The 18790-nt window shown below is 38.7% G+C and overlaps 1 protein-coding gene across 1 annotated transcript; it reads left to right on the forward strand.

Moving 5' to 3' along the window:
* The first annotated feature begins 1172 nt into the window (after positions 1 to 1172).
* On the forward strand, positions 1173 to 17594 carry AGA (aspartylglucosaminidase). Its single transcript, XM_035557937.2, has 9 exons — positions 1173 to 1414; positions 3193 to 3346; positions 3988 to 4100; positions 6040 to 6152; positions 7703 to 7814; positions 9859 to 9934; positions 10763 to 10870; positions 12896 to 13029; positions 13826 to 17594. The coding sequence occupies exons 1-9, from the start codon at positions 1189 to 1191 to the stop codon at positions 13924 to 13926; spliced, it is 1137 nt and encodes a 378-aa protein (XP_035413830.1). The 5' UTR covers positions 1173 to 1188; the 3' UTR covers positions 13927 to 17594.
* The last annotated feature ends 1196 nt before the right edge of the window (positions 17595 to 18790 follow it).

The following is an 18790-nucleotide window of genomic DNA, read 5'->3' on the forward strand; positions in this document are numbered from 1 at the left end:
ATTAAAAAGCAGTAAAGTAGTCTATTTTATATCTACTTCTTCTGGTAGAAACAGAAACTACCTTTTTTTTTCTTCTTCTTTTTTTTTTTTTTTTTTTTTTAGCATTGCTCAGAAATAACAGCTTGCTGGTGATAAGCAACTGCCTGAATGTCATCAGCCCTTGCACACAAACCGGTGCATCCCACCAACAGCAGGTGGGCCTGCAGAGCTGAGGTCTGTCAGACCACTACGGCAACATGACTGATTTAGGGTGTCTGTAATGCAAGACTTTCTGTAAAGCTGCCCTTGTGAGTATACTTGTAGTACTCCATCCAGGTCTGGAGCCCCCAGCACAAGAAGGATGTTGAACTGGGTCCAGAGGAGTGCCACAAAGATGATCAAGGGGCTGGAGCACCTCTCCTACATAGAAAGGCTGAGAAAGCTGGCGCTGTTCAGTCTACAGAAGGTATGTCTCCAGAATGACCTCATTGCAACCTTTCAGTACTTGAAGGGGACTTATAAAAATGGAGAGCAACTCTTTGCTCAATCAGATAATGACAGGATGAGGGGGAATGGTTTTAAACTAAAAGAAGGGAGATTTAGATTAGAGGTTAGGAGGAAATTCTTCACACAGAGAGCAGTGAGGCAGTGGAACAGATTGCCCAGAGAGTTTGTGGATGCCCCATCTCTGGAGGTGTTCAAGGCCAGGCTGGATGGGGCCCTGGACAACCTGATCTAGTGGGTGGCGTCCCTGCCTATGGCAGGGGAGTTAAAAGTAGTTAATCTTTGAGGTCCCTTCCAACCCAAGCCATTCTATGATTCTATGATTATAAACTATTCCATGAACTATTTGCCACAGTAGATCCACAGAAAATTCTCTGTGCCACAAGATGCTTTTGACAAAAAGTATACAAGTTAACAAGAAGGCATGTAAAAGAGATGCATGTGGACCTCTGAGCACACACAGATATTGCATTTTATTCAAATGCTGGATGAGGAACACGCTTTATCTCAATCTCTTGAGCCCACCAGCACACCGCCCCACAGCCCGGCCGCCGCCGGGCCAGCCGCGGTCCCTTCTGGATGATACCTGCGGCTCTTCCTTGCCGCAAACACACTCCCGAGGTGCCGATGGCATACCCAGCCATTTCAGGGAACCTCCATCAAGCCGGCAGCCACCTCCCCCCACTGCGGCAGGGCGGTAGGCGCATGCACCGCCTCATCTCCCTCCTCCGTAGCGTCCCTGCAGCGCCCATGGGGCGGAGCGAAGCCATGGCGGCGGCGGCAGCGGGAGGCGACGGGGGCGGGCGGCGGGCGATGGTGACGGAGCTACTGCTCGTTGTGCTGCAGCTGGCGGGCCCGTGTGGGGCGGGCACCACCGCCGCCCTGCCTGTAGTCATCAACACCTGGGCGTTTAGGAAGGCCACAGAGACAGGTGCCCCGGCGGGGGGCAGCGCTGCGCCGGGCGGAGTAGTAGCGGCTGCTGGGTGCTTCCCCTGCTGCTCCCTCCACGCTGAGGGGCTGGCGGGGCTCCAGGGGGACTTCGGGTGCTTTAAATCAAAAAAACGCGGGGTGAGCTGTAAGCATGCGGCCATTAAGTGGCTGAGGGGCCCGGTTCCTTCCCTCTCCCGTCAGGGGTGAGAGCGATCCGGAAGGGAAGCTGTAAAATGTCACCCTCTCGGGGGGGCTCGGCCCTGGGCCTGGCGTCGCGGGGCCCGGGGGAAGGGGCAGAGTAGCGGGGCTTTGAGTGCCTCCGCCGCTGAGCCCTGAGACCCTGCCAGCGAGCGGTGTTTCGGTCAAGGTTGGGAAAAAGTGTAATAAAAAAATCAAAAAAACAGAAAGGGAGAGCAAGCTGTGGAAAAGCTAGATTAAAAACGTCGCTGATATGGTGATTTATGCACCTGTGGTGGTTAGCAATAGTGATTTGTTGTTAATGGTGTCCTTCTGAGATTTGTTCCCCCCCCCGGCCCCAAGATTTAGGTGGTTCTGAATATTATATTTTTCCGAGCTCGTTGTTGTTTTGTGATGTGTTATTAACGGTCAAAGCGGGTTTACCTATGGCAATGCTGCCAGTGTAAATTAGTTGTGGATAGTGATTTAAAAAGGCTTATAGGTTATTTTAGCATAGTTGGGTTGTAAATAACTCATTAGGAAATCTTGCTAGTGAAGTGGGTTACCTGTAGAGGCGTGTATAGGTCACAGCTGAAATACTGTCTTGAAAACTGCAAGGCCTTTGTGCTGCAGGTTTTGAAAGAACATGTTAAGACTGCTTATGGTAATAATTGTAATAGGAATTGCGTGCAGTGTTGGTGAAGATGGGGCTTCTTGAGATGGCTGAGACAGGGTAATAGTCCACCTCTGCCAAAAGGAGTGGATCTGCGTCCCTCTGCTGGGTCTGGCAGATGGCAGAGCACCAGTGCCAGCACAAGGAGGAGGAGGCAGGATTGCAGCTGTCAATGGCAGCAAGCTCAGACATCTAGGAAAATCTTGCCTCGGGTCCAACCTTGTGAAATATTTCACGTGTGTAAAGCCTTCAGGCCCGGTTTGGTTAAGTCATGTACATTTGGCACATCTGTAATGTCTCACAAAACTACACAATGAGCTAGATGGTAAGGAACAGAAGACTAAGGACTGAGCAGAATATTTCTTACGTACTTTTTTCAGTTTCTTTTTGTTCTTATGAAGTTACGGATGTAGGTTTAGATCTTTAAGATCTCTCAGTTTTAGATCTTTCTATTCTGCAGCTGGACACTTAGTACTCTTACAGGAATCTTTTGAGGGCTGCTTGTTACAACTTTTTTTTTTTTCTTTTTTCTTTTGAGAGAAAAGTTTTACTTAGCCTGCTTTACCTTCTTACGCCCACAAAAGGCTTTTAATAGACAGTGTTAAAGTACCTGTTGGTTCTGGGAGGAGGAGGTTATTTAATATATAAATGTTGTTTTCTTTGTAAGTAAATAATACTTTCCTAGTCAGGAAAAAAAAAACAAACTTAATTTCTCATGCAGAAACACTGATTAAGTATGCAAGGAAAACAGTATTTAGAAAAGTAATTCTTTACGTTCTTTTGAATATGCTCATGTTTTGACTTTATTTCACCTATAAATAACGTGGTTTTTTTTTTTTTAATCCACTTATAGTGCATCATCAATGTTCTTAAAGTGGTAATGGAGTCTGTTTTCACTGGTGACTTTTAATTATTTGTGTTGATTACAGCGTGGCGAGTATTACAGTTGGGTGGTTCTGAGCTGGATGCAGTTGAGAAAGGTTGTGGTCAGTGTGAGATTGACCAATGTGATGGGAGTGTGGGATATGGAGGAAGCCCAGATGAAAGTGGAGAAACAACACTGGACGCGATGATTATGGATGGGTAAGAAGACTGTGTGGAGAAAAGAATGATCCCTGTAATTTTTAGCATACTTTAATGTCAAATTTGTTACAGAGATCTTGTTGGCTTAAGGCTGACTATGGACAAGTTATTTGTTAATACTTGTGGAACTAGGAACCATGCTTACTTAAGTGGTGGAAGAGTAACCAAGTATGTTTATTATTGACTTTTCACGTGTAGTGCAGTAATTCAGCTCTAGATATAGCAGCTGCAGAGCACAGTATTTGTAGCATTGTAAGCTTTCCCTTTAGATGTGTTCCATAAAATATTTCATTTCTGTAGCAATTGTCTTCTGTACTTTATTTGCTATTTAAAGCTGTCTGCTTAAAAATAATTGCAAGTAGTTCATGTTAAGAGCTTATGTAGCAAGGTAATTGCTCAAAAATATCATTCTGGATAGAGTTATTGTTACTTGAGCAACATGCCCAACCTGTGCCAGGAAACAATATATGTATAACATTTTTCCCTACTAGTGTGATGGCACCTGCCTATGGCATAAACAATTAAAGCAGTACATTAAAGCAGCAGACTTTCAAACTTAGATGAGAACAGATTTTGTCTAATAAATGTTGTGCAAATATTCTTGTATTTTCTAATAAGTTCTAAATATTTCTTGTTTCCAGGAACACTATGGAAGTTGGGGCAGTTGCAGATCTCAGACGAGTCAAAAATGCAATTGGTGTAGCGCGAAAGGTCATTGAGCACACTAAGCATACATTATTAGTGGGAGAGTCAGGTAATTGTATTCTTTTTACTATTTCCAAGTCTTAGACTCTTTTGCTTTAACTAAATCTGTCATTCATTAACGGTGGTAATATGGGTGGAGGGATTCCCTGACAATCAAGTGAATCTAGTCAAATAACTCAGAAGTGTTTACTATATTATTATATGTGTATGAATTAGGTTTTATTCCATTATTTCCACATGAAAAGATAAATATAGTCTTGCGGTCTTTCCACCAATTTAACTGCAAATATAAACTTGTAATTCCAAGGCTTTGATAATAACACTGGTAACAGATCTTAAAAATTATTTGATGCAAGATACTATAGAAGCTGAAGCTGTTAAATGCAAATATTTCATTTAAAAGCATGGAGTAACTTTGTCTAAAGAATGACAGAATTAAGATGCTACAATTATGTATTACTGTTTTAGTATATATTAAGCACAATTACTGTATTTCACAGTTTTTAAAATATTAATGAAGACTTTGATGTGAAAAATCACATTGGAGCTGTTCTCGTAGGTGCCATAAAAAAGCAATAGCAAACTTGAGGAATGATTGAGCTTTTACAATGTAATCTGTTGCTGTTAGAATAATACTAATTTCAAAAGAGATGTACATTTCAGGGAGGTGTACAAGTTAGGTTAGTTGACTCACCATTAATAATTTTTGAAATGTATACTGACATAAAACCAAGTCTGGTGAGTTGCATTCAGTGCAGAATAATTACGGAGCGGGAGGGATATTTTGATTTTCATCTGCTGAGAAGTTTGCAGGTCTGTCCCCAGTAGATGAGAAAGTTTCATAATCACATTGTGTCTGACCTTTTCCCTTTTTGTCCTAGCAATATTTAGACCAATATCCAAGTGAAAAAAGTTCAGAGAGTAAAAACGAACAGCTCTGCTTCCTGGAATATAAACAAGGCTTCCAAAGTTGTGGTTGCGCATGTTTGCCAGTAATCCTTTCACAATTTTATCTCAAAAAAATCTGCTTTTTCAGAAATGGGAACATTAGTATGCTTCATTGAAGATGTCAGTTTACCTTCACTCTGAGTGCAGCGACTTTAATTGTGTCTGTTTTTAGGAAAAACACAAAAAAGCTGTCCAGAAATAATTGAAGGCTTTTCTTAATGTTTGGACTGGAGAAGCCTGTTCAGATCTGTGTTGAAGTGATGTTATTTGTCTATCAAGGATTGGTAATATAAATTGTTGAAGTATCTGAATCTAGCAACCGTATCTGTTACTAAGTGACATCAAAGGTATCTACAAATGAAAGATGAGAGAACAGTTGATCTTTTGTTTCCATATCCTTTCCCTAATTGTAACAGCTTTTTTTTTTTTTCTTAAAAAAGAATTGCAACATTGTTCCATTACCTGCCTTGGTATTTGTTTTGCTCCCTTGTTACTCCTTGTATTAATTTTCAAAACAAGAGAGCAGTCAATTTTAAAGCTGCAAGGAAGAAGTGTAATACATTTTAAGCTGCTCAGTGGATTTCTGCACATATCAGTGTTTTAGTAGCAAATATTGTGCCACTGTCTATTGCTCATATTTCATAAAAGACTAGCTTTTTAAGTAAATACAGTATCTGTTTTCATTTGAGTATTTCTTTCACACACAGCTCAGGCTACTCATGTTCCAGATTATTTGGGTCCAGTTGATTTTTTTTTTTTTCCAAAGTTGAATTTTTCTCTCTTTCAGTGCTGAAACTTATACCTGTTAACATAGCTGTAGTGAATTGAGGAAATTTGATCTTCACCATTGAAGGGAGAATTTGTTATTGCATTAATACCTCACTATAATGGTTGGTATCGTTCTCCAAAGAAATACTTCTCATTCCCAAAGAGGATGTAGAATTTCTTGAATTGTAGATAACATTACATGGATGCATTATCATAAAATATATAAAAACACGAATAAAATAATGGTTTTGTTTTCACTGTTGTTTTTAAAGCCTCCCTGTTTGCTGTACGCATGGGGTTTCCATATGAAGATTTAACTACCCCAAAATCTCTTATGATGTATTCAAAGTGGCTTAATCGAAGCTGTCAGCCAAACTACTGGAAGGTACAGTGCAATTGTTGTGGTGAAGGGGGGAGGTTTAGAAAGCCATTGATGCAATGCTGTGTCTTTTTCAGCTTATATTGAAGTTTTGCTTTGCAAGTGAGGAAGTGTTTCAATTGTTCTGCCTAATGTGCAGAACAAACGTGGTAGACTCGGGAAGAGTATGTGACTAGCTCTTGCTTCTTAAATCTTACTGTTTTTGAACATTCTGCAATAGTGTTTTGGTACGGGATTTTTTTTAGGTCTAAATTTGGGCAGAATTTCTCAGATTAAACAAAGCAGTGAGTGTATTTTTTGATGAAGTATAAATTTCTGAAATGGATTTTTACAGTAGTAATTAATGTCCTTAAATAGTTAGAGTGGCTTTAAGTAGAACTGTGAACACATAGGATTAGTTCAGTTATCCGTGTAAACTTGCCTGTTGTGGTGGGTTTGGTTTTGGTATAAGTGTTGCGGGTTTACATGTTTGTACATTGTCTCCGTTGTTTCTTGCATCTAAAATGCTGTATTGCTGAGCCACTTTAATTCAATATATATTCTCCTTTTCAGCTGGGGAAAGTATGTTGACGTATGTTGACAGCAGTGTGCTCTGGTGGCCAAGAAGGCCAACAGCATCCTGGCTTGTATAAGCAGCAGTGTGGCCAGCAGGTCTAGGGAGGTGATTGTCCCCCTGTACTCGGCTCTGGTGAGGCCGCACCTTGAGTACTGTGTTCAGTTTTGGGCCCCTCGCTACAAGAAGGACATGGAGGTGCTCGAGAGAGTCCAGAGAAGGGCAACGAAGCTGGTGTGGGGTCTGGAGAACAAGTCTTACGAGGAGTGGCTGAGGGAGCTGGGGTTGTTTAGCCTGGAGAAGAGGAGGCTCAGGGGCGACCTCATCGCTCTCTATAGGTACCTTAAAGGAGGCTGTAGAGGGGTGGGGGTTGGTCTGTTCTCCCACATGCCTGGTGACAGGACGAGGGGAAATGGGCTAAAGTTGCACCAGGGGAGGTTTAGGTTGGATATTAGAAAGAACTTCTTTACTGAAAGGGTTGTTAGGCATTGGAATGGGCTGCCCAGGGAAGTGGTTGAGTCGCCATCCCTGGAGGTCTTTAAAAGATATTTAGATGTAGTCCTTAGTGGTATGGTTTAGTGGAGGTCTTGTTAGTGTTAGGACAGAGGTTGGACTAGATGATCTTGGAGGTCTCTTCCAACCTAGACGATTCTGTGATTCTGTGATTATCTTGACTTGACATTATTAAAGCAGACTCAATTCATCCTTTTTTAAGCTTGAAAATTTTCTCCATTTTGCTGAAGAATGAACACTTCTGATCAGTCTGTTAAGCAAAAGAGAATCTTTAATTTGATGAACATAACTGTGCATTAGGAAAACCTTCTCACCATGTAATGCCAGAAGTCAATCTATGTTCTTTAAACAAAATATTTGTAGGATATTGGTATTATAATTTAAGTATTGGGCATGTGATACTTATGTAGTAGTTCATAGGTATTGAGTGTAACACTTACAGGTTTATCTGTAATGAAGCAAAACATATTATTCATCCATATAATTACAGAATGTGGTACCAGATTCTTCAAAATCATGTGGACCATATAAACGACTTGAAAAGGTTACTTGCGAAAAATGGACCATCTCACAAAGAAGCGTTCATAATCATGATACTATTGGTAACAACTTTTGGTAATTCTAAACCTATCTTTTTCTCATTCCTCTATCAAGTCATTTTGAGTTGAAAACAGTATTTGATATCAAAAACTTATTTAATAATATTTTGTTCTTGTTTATAGTAATTTCGAGATTATGTAACTTATGTGTTAGGATCAAGTGCCTAAACGTAGGAGTTTTTTCCCACTGCACTTGCTGCATGGTCACTTGCTTCATCTTTTGACCTCAGCTACTTGTTTGTTGCCTTACTACTACTCCCTCAGCTACCTTGGCACAATTGGCTGGGCAGATATAGATGCTTAGAAAACTGATCGAGGTTAAAAATAACTATTTTTATTCTGATTATAGTTAACTTAGGTCAAGTCTCCTATGTAGCTGTCAGACCAATTTAAAAGGCTTTGCCGGAGGTGGAAGAAGTGAGTAAATAGTCCTGTTGCCAAAAGCAGTGTTTGTCAAATTGTCCTTAAACTTACAAAATAAGGCTTACTTTCATTTTTGTTCTATTCTGGCTTTTGGCTAAATCAATGCATTTCTACAGGAACTGCTATTGTTAAAACAGGTTATCAGTAGTAGTCCCAAAGACTTCTAAGAGCTTACTGACTGAGGACTTTTAATTGCTAAGCTGATTAACAAGCAGACCTGTCAAAGACGGCAACTGTTAAGGGAGTAGAATGGAGACTGGAACAGTTATATGTTCATATCTTTCAAAGCTTTATACTTTGCAGTCTTGAAACTTAGACTTTTTGTTTTAAGCTGGATTTTCCTCAGCAATTCAGAACTCTCTGCCTGACAGTATTTGCAACACCAAGAGTTAACAAGTCACTTCATGGGGGAATCTTTGTTGTTTACTTCCAGTCCACCCTACTCACAACAAATCAATGTTCTCTGAAAGTCAGGCAACCTACCAAATTCTGAAGCTGGTAGGTAGCTTTGTTTACTGGTATAGTCTTTAACATGTTGTCAAAAGCTCTAAAATTGTGGAGTGTCAGGTTGAGAGGGGAGTCTGATAAATACAGTTCAGGACATGATATATCATTAAGTAGTCCTAAGCTGTTTTGTAGTAAATGTTGGCGCTTATATTTGTACTTCAAGCTCTCTCACCCCATTGTTTGCTTTCTATATGAAATGTCTCCTTGACATTTTGAGAAGAGTCTTCATTCAGGATGCGTTTATGAAGTTGTTAGGAACTGATGCCCTTCCAGTCTTCTTGTAGATGATAATGGTGGCCATAGACTCAGTGCCTCTATACTTTCCCATTTCACTGATCGGAGAACTTTTCTGTGAGAAAGAGATAGTGGCCTTGTGAAAACAGAACCAGAATTCAACTGTTAGAATTCTGCTTCTTGGCTCTCGCTTTGTACTGAAGCTGATGCCAACAACAATTTTTGCCCTCTCTTAAAGAGGTGAAGTCTCACCTCATGGAAAAGCAGTGGACCTGAAATCATGTTCGAAGTGTCAATGTAAGCTACTGTAATATGAGGCAATGACTTCCACATCAGTACAAAATTAGCAAGGAATAGGCTAGTCCACACGTTTGACTACCTGTTGTGTAATTCTGGTTTCTTTGGTAGGCTGTATTTCACTTCTGCCAAACAAACAAACTGCCAAACTCTTCATTTTCTGACTTGATTTCTACTCCCCCCTCCCCACCCCCCGCCCCAAATCAAATACTATTTATAGAATTCCCAAACTTTGTTCTGATGGTACTGGTGCACAATATGGTGACACTACATCCTGGTTCTCTACTAAGTAACCTAGGTGTATATTAAGAGGCAGTGGCTGCTTGGACAGCACTAATGTGCAGGTCTGAATGGTGTGTCAGTCACTGATTTAGATTCCTTTTGGCCTCCTGTAGTACATCCAAAAAGATTCCAAATTTGTTTTTACAAAGAACTTCTTTAAGAGTATGATTTTTCTGTTTTTCAGCATATCAGCAATTTAAATAGTCTGGATATCATGGTTCTGTTTAATGAAAACCATAGTGCCAATTTAACAATTTTGTCAGAAGTGTTTCTGAGCATGTTTCATCCCTGTTGAAAATTTTAGGTATGGTTGTAATTGGTGGGAACGGAACCGTTGCTTCTGGGACATCTACTAATGGTGGAGTCCACAAAATTCCAGGGTTAGTATCTGGTTTTACAAAAAAAAGGCTTTTTTTCTGTTTCATTTCCTATGTTAAGCTTATGTAAATGTTAAACAGTGTATCTTAGAGGGTGAGGATCACAAAATGGCCTTGGTTATTTCTGGGCTGCCATAAATCTGATACTAAGAAACTGATGTAGTTGTAGGATGATTTGGGTTTATTTGCGAGAATGGTTGCTTTTCAGCTGGCTTAATTCAATGTACAGACAGACAAAAAAAAATGGCACATTTGTGAAGTAAATTATAAGGCGAGGCACCAGAGACAAGTGAGCATTTTGGAAAGGTGCACAGTCTCCAAAGAAGTGTACATAGAATCAGAGCCCCAGGCCTATATTTTGTCGTTGATTTTTTTGTTTGTTTGTTTTTCTCTGCAGTTAGGAATCTTGTCTGTCAACTAATTCAGACAATTTCTGGATTTAGCAAGAGTTACTGAACACAATAATGTCCCCATCTGCTTACTGTTGCCCACTGGCTAAACCTTACTGCCCTAGCTATAGCCAGTATAATAACAAAGAGATGCACAATGAAGGTGGGATTAAGCCTTACATCAGTCAGGTTATCACAGACCACTTCTGATTACTGTAGAGTGACCTTTTTACCTGTTCTGTTCTTCTGTGGGTTTAGCACTAACCCAGCTGGAGGTGGTAAGGCTGACAAAGTTAGAAGTGTGCCCAAGTTGTAAAAACTTGCTGATATTGGGCCAAGAGCTATTATATTAATGCAATCTCACTGGCGTTAGTAAATAAAGTTTTCTATAGTTTTCAGTTTTCTTCCATAGAATTACTTTTTTCTTCATTGTTCACTACAGCCGTGTAGGAGACTCTCCAATACCAGGAGCAGGATCCTATGCTGATAGTACAGCTGGAGGAGCTGCAGCCACTGGGGATGGTGACATCATGATGCGCTTCTTACCCAGGTTTGTCCTTAGTGCAGACTTTGCTATCTTTCTCTAGCAAAATTGAATTCAGCAAATGAAGTAATTGATTGAAAGACGATCTGACTTCCTGGTGGTTGAAGTGGGAGAGGAAGGAATAGAAGGGAAAAGAACAGTAGCAAAATCAAGTCATCATTACAACCTGTCTTAAAAGAAGTGACTGCTTAAATACCTTAATGAGAGATCCCATTAATACTGCTAAGCTGAGAGCAAACAGACAGCAATAATGAGTATATTACCAATGTGCACGCTCTTTAACAGAAGAGTCACTGTAACAATCTTAATGTAATTGGTATCTAATTTGAAACTGAAAGAGATGTTTTAGTGCTGTCATTGGGGTTGCATAAACTGTAAAATGTCTGTTTTCATCACTGAGTCTTGACTGTCATTCTTGTAGGTCAGTCTCAAAAGAAATGCTTTATGGAAGTCTGTGCTGTACATAATGAGCACTGATGCTTGAAGGAATCTAAAGTAGTGGTCTTCACATTACTCAAGTACTTCTTCTAAAATTCTGGTAGTTATGAATGCCTGCTAGCAGATGTGTATATATAAAAGTTACAATCCTTAATGAGTGTGAAGCTATTGCAGACCAGTCCTGAAATAAAAGGCAACTGACAACTTCGTGAATTATTCTGAGGAATTGGGTACTGGCAATAGTAGTGAGTTGGGTTCCACTATGAAGTTAATTGGTAGAAACTTACATTGCTGTTTAGCAGCCTGAAGGATTTGGTTGTAATGCGTTTTGTTTGCACCAGCTGGTTCTACAAAGCAATTTAGACTAGATGGTTGATCACAGGTTACTTGTAGATCAGACATTCTTAATTCTATACTATTTAGATATTCTCAAGTGGAAAAAAAAAAGAGCATTCTCAAAAAAATAAATTGACCTGCCAGAAGTCTGGGAACTGTCAATTAAAGGGCAAAATTGCTAATGTTTTCTGACCACCTTTTTTGTAATAGTAACATCTTAGCTCAGTTTTCGGTTACTGGAGAAGATGACCCTATGAAATACAGCTTTATATTCAGATAGAAAGGTTCAAATTATCTACATATAACTGATCAGTATGAAAAATCAAGGGTATTAGGGTGTCAGAAAATGCAAGGAAAGTTCTCTTCTGAGTCACTTTGATAACATTGTAGTTAATGCTATCTGTAGATGAGTGTTAGTGTAACAAGTTGAGGTCTTTATGTATCTTTCATCAAAACAAAACATTGTTTGCTTTTAACTAAATTATGCATTGTCTTTTAATCTTTTGTTTCTGAAAGTAAACGACAACAAAAGGTTGCTTGTTTTTGTTTTTCCTTCCAAGGATATTTTGGAAATGCAAGTGATCTATCTCAAACATTGCACATGTTGTTTTTGTAATGATACTGTAATGTCATTTTGGTTCTTTTGCATTTAGAGTAAGATTTTTTTAAAAAACATCTTGCAAAATTTTTTAAAGTGGCTTAAAGTCATGATCAAAACATATGTTCATATTTATGAAACAAATTTTGTTAACTTTGAGTTTTTCTGAAACTTGTATTTTTTTCTGAAATATATATATTTTTAATGCTTACTAGAATCAATAGTAGGAGTGTAATTTTGGAGGTCAATTTCCTTAAAATATAATAAGTTAAAAAAGTACTTTGATATATGTCTTCATGAAAACTAGTAACAAATTCTAATGTCAAACTTAGTCATTCAGTGACAAAGCCAGTGACTCTCCAGCTGCTTCTTTGCTGTTGTTTAACTGATGTGTGGTTTAGCCTCTTCTGCAAATGATCAGAGTTACTCTATTGCCTTAGAATTGTTGATGACATAGGTGACATCTTGCAGTCCCTTTTAGTGCTGCTTCTAATTACATTTTAGGTAGAATTGAATAATAATTTCCAAAATGAAGTTTGGCTAAAGGTTGTGTATTGTGTTTCCATTACTCAAAGAAATCTTGATCTCAATGCAATATGTAACCTAAGTATGGCTGACTGGGTGTGGGAATGTGTCTGTTTTCATTTGTTTGCTTTTAGCTATCAAGCTGTAGAGTATATGAGGATGGGAATGGACCCAACAGTAGCCTGTCAGAAAGTTATTTCCAGAATCCAGAAGTATGCTCCAGAGTTCTTTGGTGCTGTTATATGTGCCAATACAACCGGAAGTTATGGTATGTATTTTGCTCAACAGGCCAATTTTGTTGACCCTAGCTAGCTAGGTCACAGAAATAAAACATGAAGGTCGACTTCAAAGCACCAGTCTTTAATTATTTATTCAGTACAACAGTATGGCAATTCATAATATCAAATGGTGGTTATCAGGGCAACTGTCATAGTGTGGAATTAAGATATTTTAATTTTTCCTCTGCATTTGAATGTCTTAGACTTCCACAAAATTTATGTAAACCTTTGTAAATACTTTTGTTTTTTACTACCTTTACGTGTTCTCCTGGATTGTGTATGATTAACGTGGAAGTTTTTTTTAAGTACAAATGCTTATGCTTCCCTGAGATACGGCATAAGGCAGGGAGAATGTGTCTGGTAAGTATAGCTTCAAAGCAGCTCATGATCAGTCATTGTGCCAGGCATCTCATTTGCAAACTCTCAGATCACTAGCAAATACAATTTGCTAATCAACATAGCTTATTTAGTTAGACTGCTTATTGCCGTTCTTTGATCTTTTATTTTGCATAGTTCTGTGTTTTAAGAGATTAGAGTTGGAGAAACTCATTAAGTTTATCAGGATTGAAATAGAGAGATTTTCCTAATTTATGGTACTGTTTAGAGTTATACAGTAGTCAGTAGCACTGTATTTTTACTTTAAAAATAAATGCTTTCAAGATGTCTTGGGTTAAACAGATTCTAAAATAATTACAACATGGTAGCAATAGTAACTGCATCTTTAGGTGATAAAGCGCACTAATCCTAAATGTAGCAAGTTACACTTTTTTTTTCTTTCCTTCCTAGGTGCTGCATGTAATAAAACTCCAGGATTCACTCAGTTTCACTTCATGGTTTATAGCCCTTTGCTAAGTCAGGCAGCTGAGCAAGTAGTAGATTGCATTTAATTTCTTTTGCCTTATTGACATCTAAACTTAGAGGGGGAGAGTGCTAAGGTTCTGCAGGTGTTACTTTTAAAATTTGTTTCTTTTCACTGTTCCATAATAATATGAACAAGTACAAAGATATGTTGATGTTGAAGATATTACTTCACTGTTTTTATTGTGTTCTGCTTTATTATAGCTCTGTGTAGTGCTGCTAAGCTTAATCTGTAGCTTTCTATCCTAATTACTTCGTAAATTGATTCTAAATTATTGTAAACAGGTACTTTAATCTAGGGCAAGGTTTTTGAAAATGGACTCTGCAGTGTATCAGGAAAGTGGATATAGTTGCAAAATTAGTGCTGATACTTTCACAGTTAACATAAGGGATTTGTCTTTGTTTAAAAATTGATGCCTAAGTGAAATGGATGAAAAGTGGCCTCTGTAGTGAGGCATATCAATAAGTCAGGAATGTAGTGCACATTACCTAACATCCCAACTCAATTCTTAAACTTTTGCAAGCTCAACAAACTGGGGATCTGAATACCACTAAAAGTTATCAAGTAATACTTCGGAGTAATGCCAAGTTTCACCTGCTCTTTTGGGGTAGTAGAACTTTGTCTAACAGCTCTTCTAGTCTGTCTGTTTTCTTAAGAGCTAAATAATCAAGGGGTATGGATAATAGCTGTTGAACTGGACCTTCACTTTGCCATTTAAAAGCAAGTATTTGGCAGAAATCTGTAATAAAGGGCAGGAGGGAGGAAGGACTCTGCCTCTACAAGTCTGGGTGCAAGGTGCTGCAGCTGGGTCAGGGCAATCCCAGACATAAGTACAGATTGGGAGAAGATCTCGCTGAGAGCAGCCCTGCAGAGAAGGACTTGGGGGTTCTGGTGGATGAAAAGCTCAACATGAGCCAGCAGTGCGCACTTGCAGCCCAGAAGGCCAACTGCATCCTGGGCTACATCAACAGAGGAGTGGCCAGCAGGGTGAGGAAGGTGACTGTCCCCCTCTGCTCTGTCCTGGTGAGGCCCCACCTGGAGTGCTGCATCCAGGTCTGGGGCCCCCAGCACAAGAAGGATGTGGGGCTGTTAGAGTGGATCCAGAGAAGGGTCGTAAAGTTTATCAGAGGGCTGGAGCACTCCTCCTACGAAGAAGGGCTGAGAGCTGTGGCTGTTCAGCCTGCAGAAGAGAAGGTTCTGGGGTGACGTAATTCCAGATTTTCAATATTTAAATGGGACATAAAAAATGATGGAGAGCAACTTTTTCCTGTCAGACAATGACAGGACAAAGGGGAATGGTTTAAAACTAAGAGGGAAGATTTAGATTAGAGGTTAGGAGGAAATTCTTCACTCAGAGCGCAGTGAAGCACTGGAATAGGTTGCCCAGAGAAGTTGGGGATGGCCCATCCCTGGAGGTGTTCAAGACCGTGTTGGATGAGGCGCTGGGCAACCTGATCTGGTGGGTGGCGTCACTGCCTATGGCAGGGGGTTGAAACTGGGTGATCTCTAAGGTCCCTTCCAACCCAAGCTATTCTGTGATTCTGCAAGGGAAACTTATTTTGAGAATGTATGTCTTTTTAAGATTTAGTCCTGGTTTTCTTTTCTCTTGAAAAGAAAATTACATGCAAATGCTAGCATGTAAGGAAATGGTATTGAAGAGTAGCAGAAAACATTTCAAACTCTTAATTAAGAGATTGACAAGCAAGAGAGAACTTCTGTCACAATAGCTGAGAATGCCTTTGGATGGAGTCACATCCCCACATACATCCCTGTTATTTTAGTACAAGCTTTCAAGGAGTATTATGTTTACTGTAATGGGAAGTTAGATTTCCTGTAGTGTAAAATAAATTACAAATCTTAATCACGGTGATTTGCTTGTCATGGATGTGCCGTGTGCTTGCCCTTTCCTATAGTATATTATCACTGAAAAGGTGCAGTTGCTTACTTAAAGCGTGACAGTTATCCATAGCTAACAAAGCTGCATTTGTCACTTTCCTTCTATGTCTGGAGATAACAGGCTTCATTTATTATAGTACTTCAGCATCTTGAGGATTGTTTTATAGATGTTTAATGGTCTGTCTGAACTTTTCTTAACGTGGTGGCTTGCTGATCAGTTGTCTGAATCTTTACTAAACTTGACATTGGTAGGAAAAATTAAAGAGGGGGAAAAAAGGAAAAATGTTTACACCTTGTCATAAACACTTTAATTATTCTTTGTCTACTTGAATAAAATCTTTGGGTAATAAAAGCACGCTTTACTGTATCTTATACGAGTAAGATTGTTTGGATGCTTGTGTACCGTGTCTTAGAATGATTGTTGCCTTATGTTCCAAGTTGGTCTGTGTAAGAGCTAGAAAAAAAACACACAACATTCAAATGACAATAGTAATCTTCAACGGCCTGCTGTTGAACTTCATCAACAAGGTCATTTATTTGGAGGATTCACTTTTGTTACTGGATTTTTGGCTCCTCTCTCTCCTAGCATAGTGTTTGCTGTAGGTAGGCCACACCAAGCTTTTCTCAAAGGAGCTCTTACAGTGTATATCTGAAGTGTTATGGTGTTTTCTACCTGTCATACCTACAACCCTTCTGCTATGGCTGCTGTATCTTCAGATGGATTGAATGGAACAGCATCTGTACTTGTAAATTGAGGCAGTCAAATACAAACAGATCAATAAAATTTCAGTGATTGCTACTTTGAAGATAGTGTTGTAGATTGTGAACACAGGAGGTTAAGTCCTGGCAGCTGAGTGATAATGTCTCGGACTACTGCAGTTGAATCCAGAAGGATTCATTTGCAAGTGTGCTTTGGAACATCCTTCTAGTGTGCTTATGCCACTGTATGCTAGCTAGCATATACAGCTAAAGGTTATGGCTGCACATGCTGAAAGATGAGTGCTCTATAAAAATGTATTTGAAGTCACTAAGTTAGAATTCTAACCTACTGTAGAGTCAGGTCATCTACAGCTGAGAATAAAATTATTTGTCAGGTCATCTACAGCTGAGAATAAAATTATTCGTCTCCATGAGATGTACATATTAACTCACATGGTTTAATAATGTAGGTTGTTTTTGTCATGCTGAATTTGTTCTAAATGAAGCAGTTTGTGTGAATTATTTAAATATGTTGTTAATTTGACAATATATTTAAATTATCAATGTACTGTTCTGATGTTAATGGACAATCCCTTCCAACTTGGATATTCTATGATTATTTTTTTTAAAGTTTTTAATAGTAGTGCTGTTCTCTTACACTTATTAGGTGCATGATTTTTCCTTTTTTAAGAAAGGTTTTATATATGCAAACACTTGACAAAAGTAGGCAAAAACTCTGACAGTTTCTGCTGTGGTAGCAAAAAATAAAATCTTAAATAAAAACACATGAAATCAGAGGGTTTTTTTTTTTTACACTTCTGACTTACTACAAAATACAGGAAAAAAATACACAGAATATGAGATTTGCAGGTTGGTACAGTTGAATGCATCCTCTCTGTAAAGGTTTTTGTTTTTGTTTTTTTGAATCCTGCTAAGTACCTTTGCCTCTTACTAATTTCTGTTTCTAAAATTTCTTACGGAATTATTTAATGTAGACAAATAAAGAATTTCTTAGCTATACGGTCTGGCTCGTAAATCTAACTGTGACATGTTTTTCCATGGCACTGAATTTTTCATTAATAAAAAACTCTATATGAACTCTGACAATGTTTTGTATGCCTTTATTGAAGAAAACTTGTCATTTCACTGTAGATTGCCATTGAAATGCTTCCTTTCATCTGGAACTGCCTCAATAGGGAGTTACACAGATTTTCAAAGACATCAAGGTTGGACTTTGAAATAAAAACTACAAATAATATTATATAAATTGGAGTGAATCTTTTATCCCTTCAAGGGGAAGAAACTACAGTGGTGCTGATTGCTTTTTAACTGAGAAATTTTCCTATTAGCAGTTGTTTGGCTTTTGCTACTGAATGACTGCGGTGACTGTTTAGCAACCTTGTTTATCCTCCTTTTGAAACAATAGGTGCAGGATTTCACTACAAATAACTGTAGTCTGTGGCAGGGGGGAACATCAGTGAAAAAGTTAAATTTACTCTAGCTGTAGTGTAGAAGCGATGCGTTATACAGTAAGCAATGAACTACAAATGTTCTCACTAGGGGGCCTGTTCATTCCTCCACATAAATTCCGTTAAGTTTGCAGGGAAACAACATTACTGAAATGACCACGGAGATGTGGCAGAATCTCCAGATTTTATGTATGACTTGTTGTGTTGTTATTCTTTGAGCTGCTGAGTCAAGCAGCAAACATTTATAGATGTTTGTGCATTTAACAATATTTGCTGTGTTTTTGTGTTCTTTTGTTTTCCCTAGACAGTTGGAATCAGCAGAGGTAAATACACATGCTGGTACAATACAATCTTTTGTTGTGATTAACTGATATATTTACAGTGACAGGTAGTGGTATATGAAATAAAAACGATAGCAACTTCAAAGTGTGCCAGTAGTTGAGGGTTTTTCTCTTGCTAGTGTTCTTATTCATTTATGTTTTCCTAATAGGATAGGGAAAATATCTTTGAAAGGTAAGTTTTTGATTATGCTTCTTCACAAGTAAAGTTTTGCAAAAACAGTTGTGTTGTAAATATCAGGGCTTTTTATTGTTCAGAAGTGATGATCTCTTTTGTAACACTGCTGTATACATTCCAGGCAGACTCCAAAGTACACTTCAGCTGGAATGTTATTTGTTGCTAAATTATTGAGGGAGGAGCTCTTAAAATTGAGAAGCAGTATCGCAATAGATTGCACTATCACAATACTACAGATTTCAGGTTATACTTTAGCTAGGTCATGAATACTTATTTTTCACAAGTTGATGCTTTATGGTATATGTGGTTATT

The sequence above is a fragment of the Cygnus atratus genome, chromosome 4 (genome assembly GCF_013377495.2).
Source record: "Cygnus atratus isolate AKBS03 ecotype Queensland, Australia chromosome 4, CAtr_DNAZoo_HiC_assembly, whole genome shotgun sequence".
NCBI lineage: Eukaryota > Metazoa > Chordata > Aves > Anseriformes > Anatidae > Cygnus > Cygnus atratus.

Coding starts and splice junctions, on each gene's coding strand:
- AGA (XM_035557937.2), top strand. CDS start 1,189: ATGCACCGCCTCATCTCCCTCCTCCGTAGCGTCCCTGCAGCGCCCATG. Junction 3,347..3,987: donor GACGCGATGATTATGGATGG/GTAAGAAGACTG, acceptor TCTTGTTTCCAG/GAACACTATGGAAGTTGGGG. Junction 4,101..6,039: donor ATTATTAGTGGGAGAGTCAG/GTAATTGTATTC, acceptor TTGTTTTTAAAG/CCTCCCTGTTTGCTGTACGC.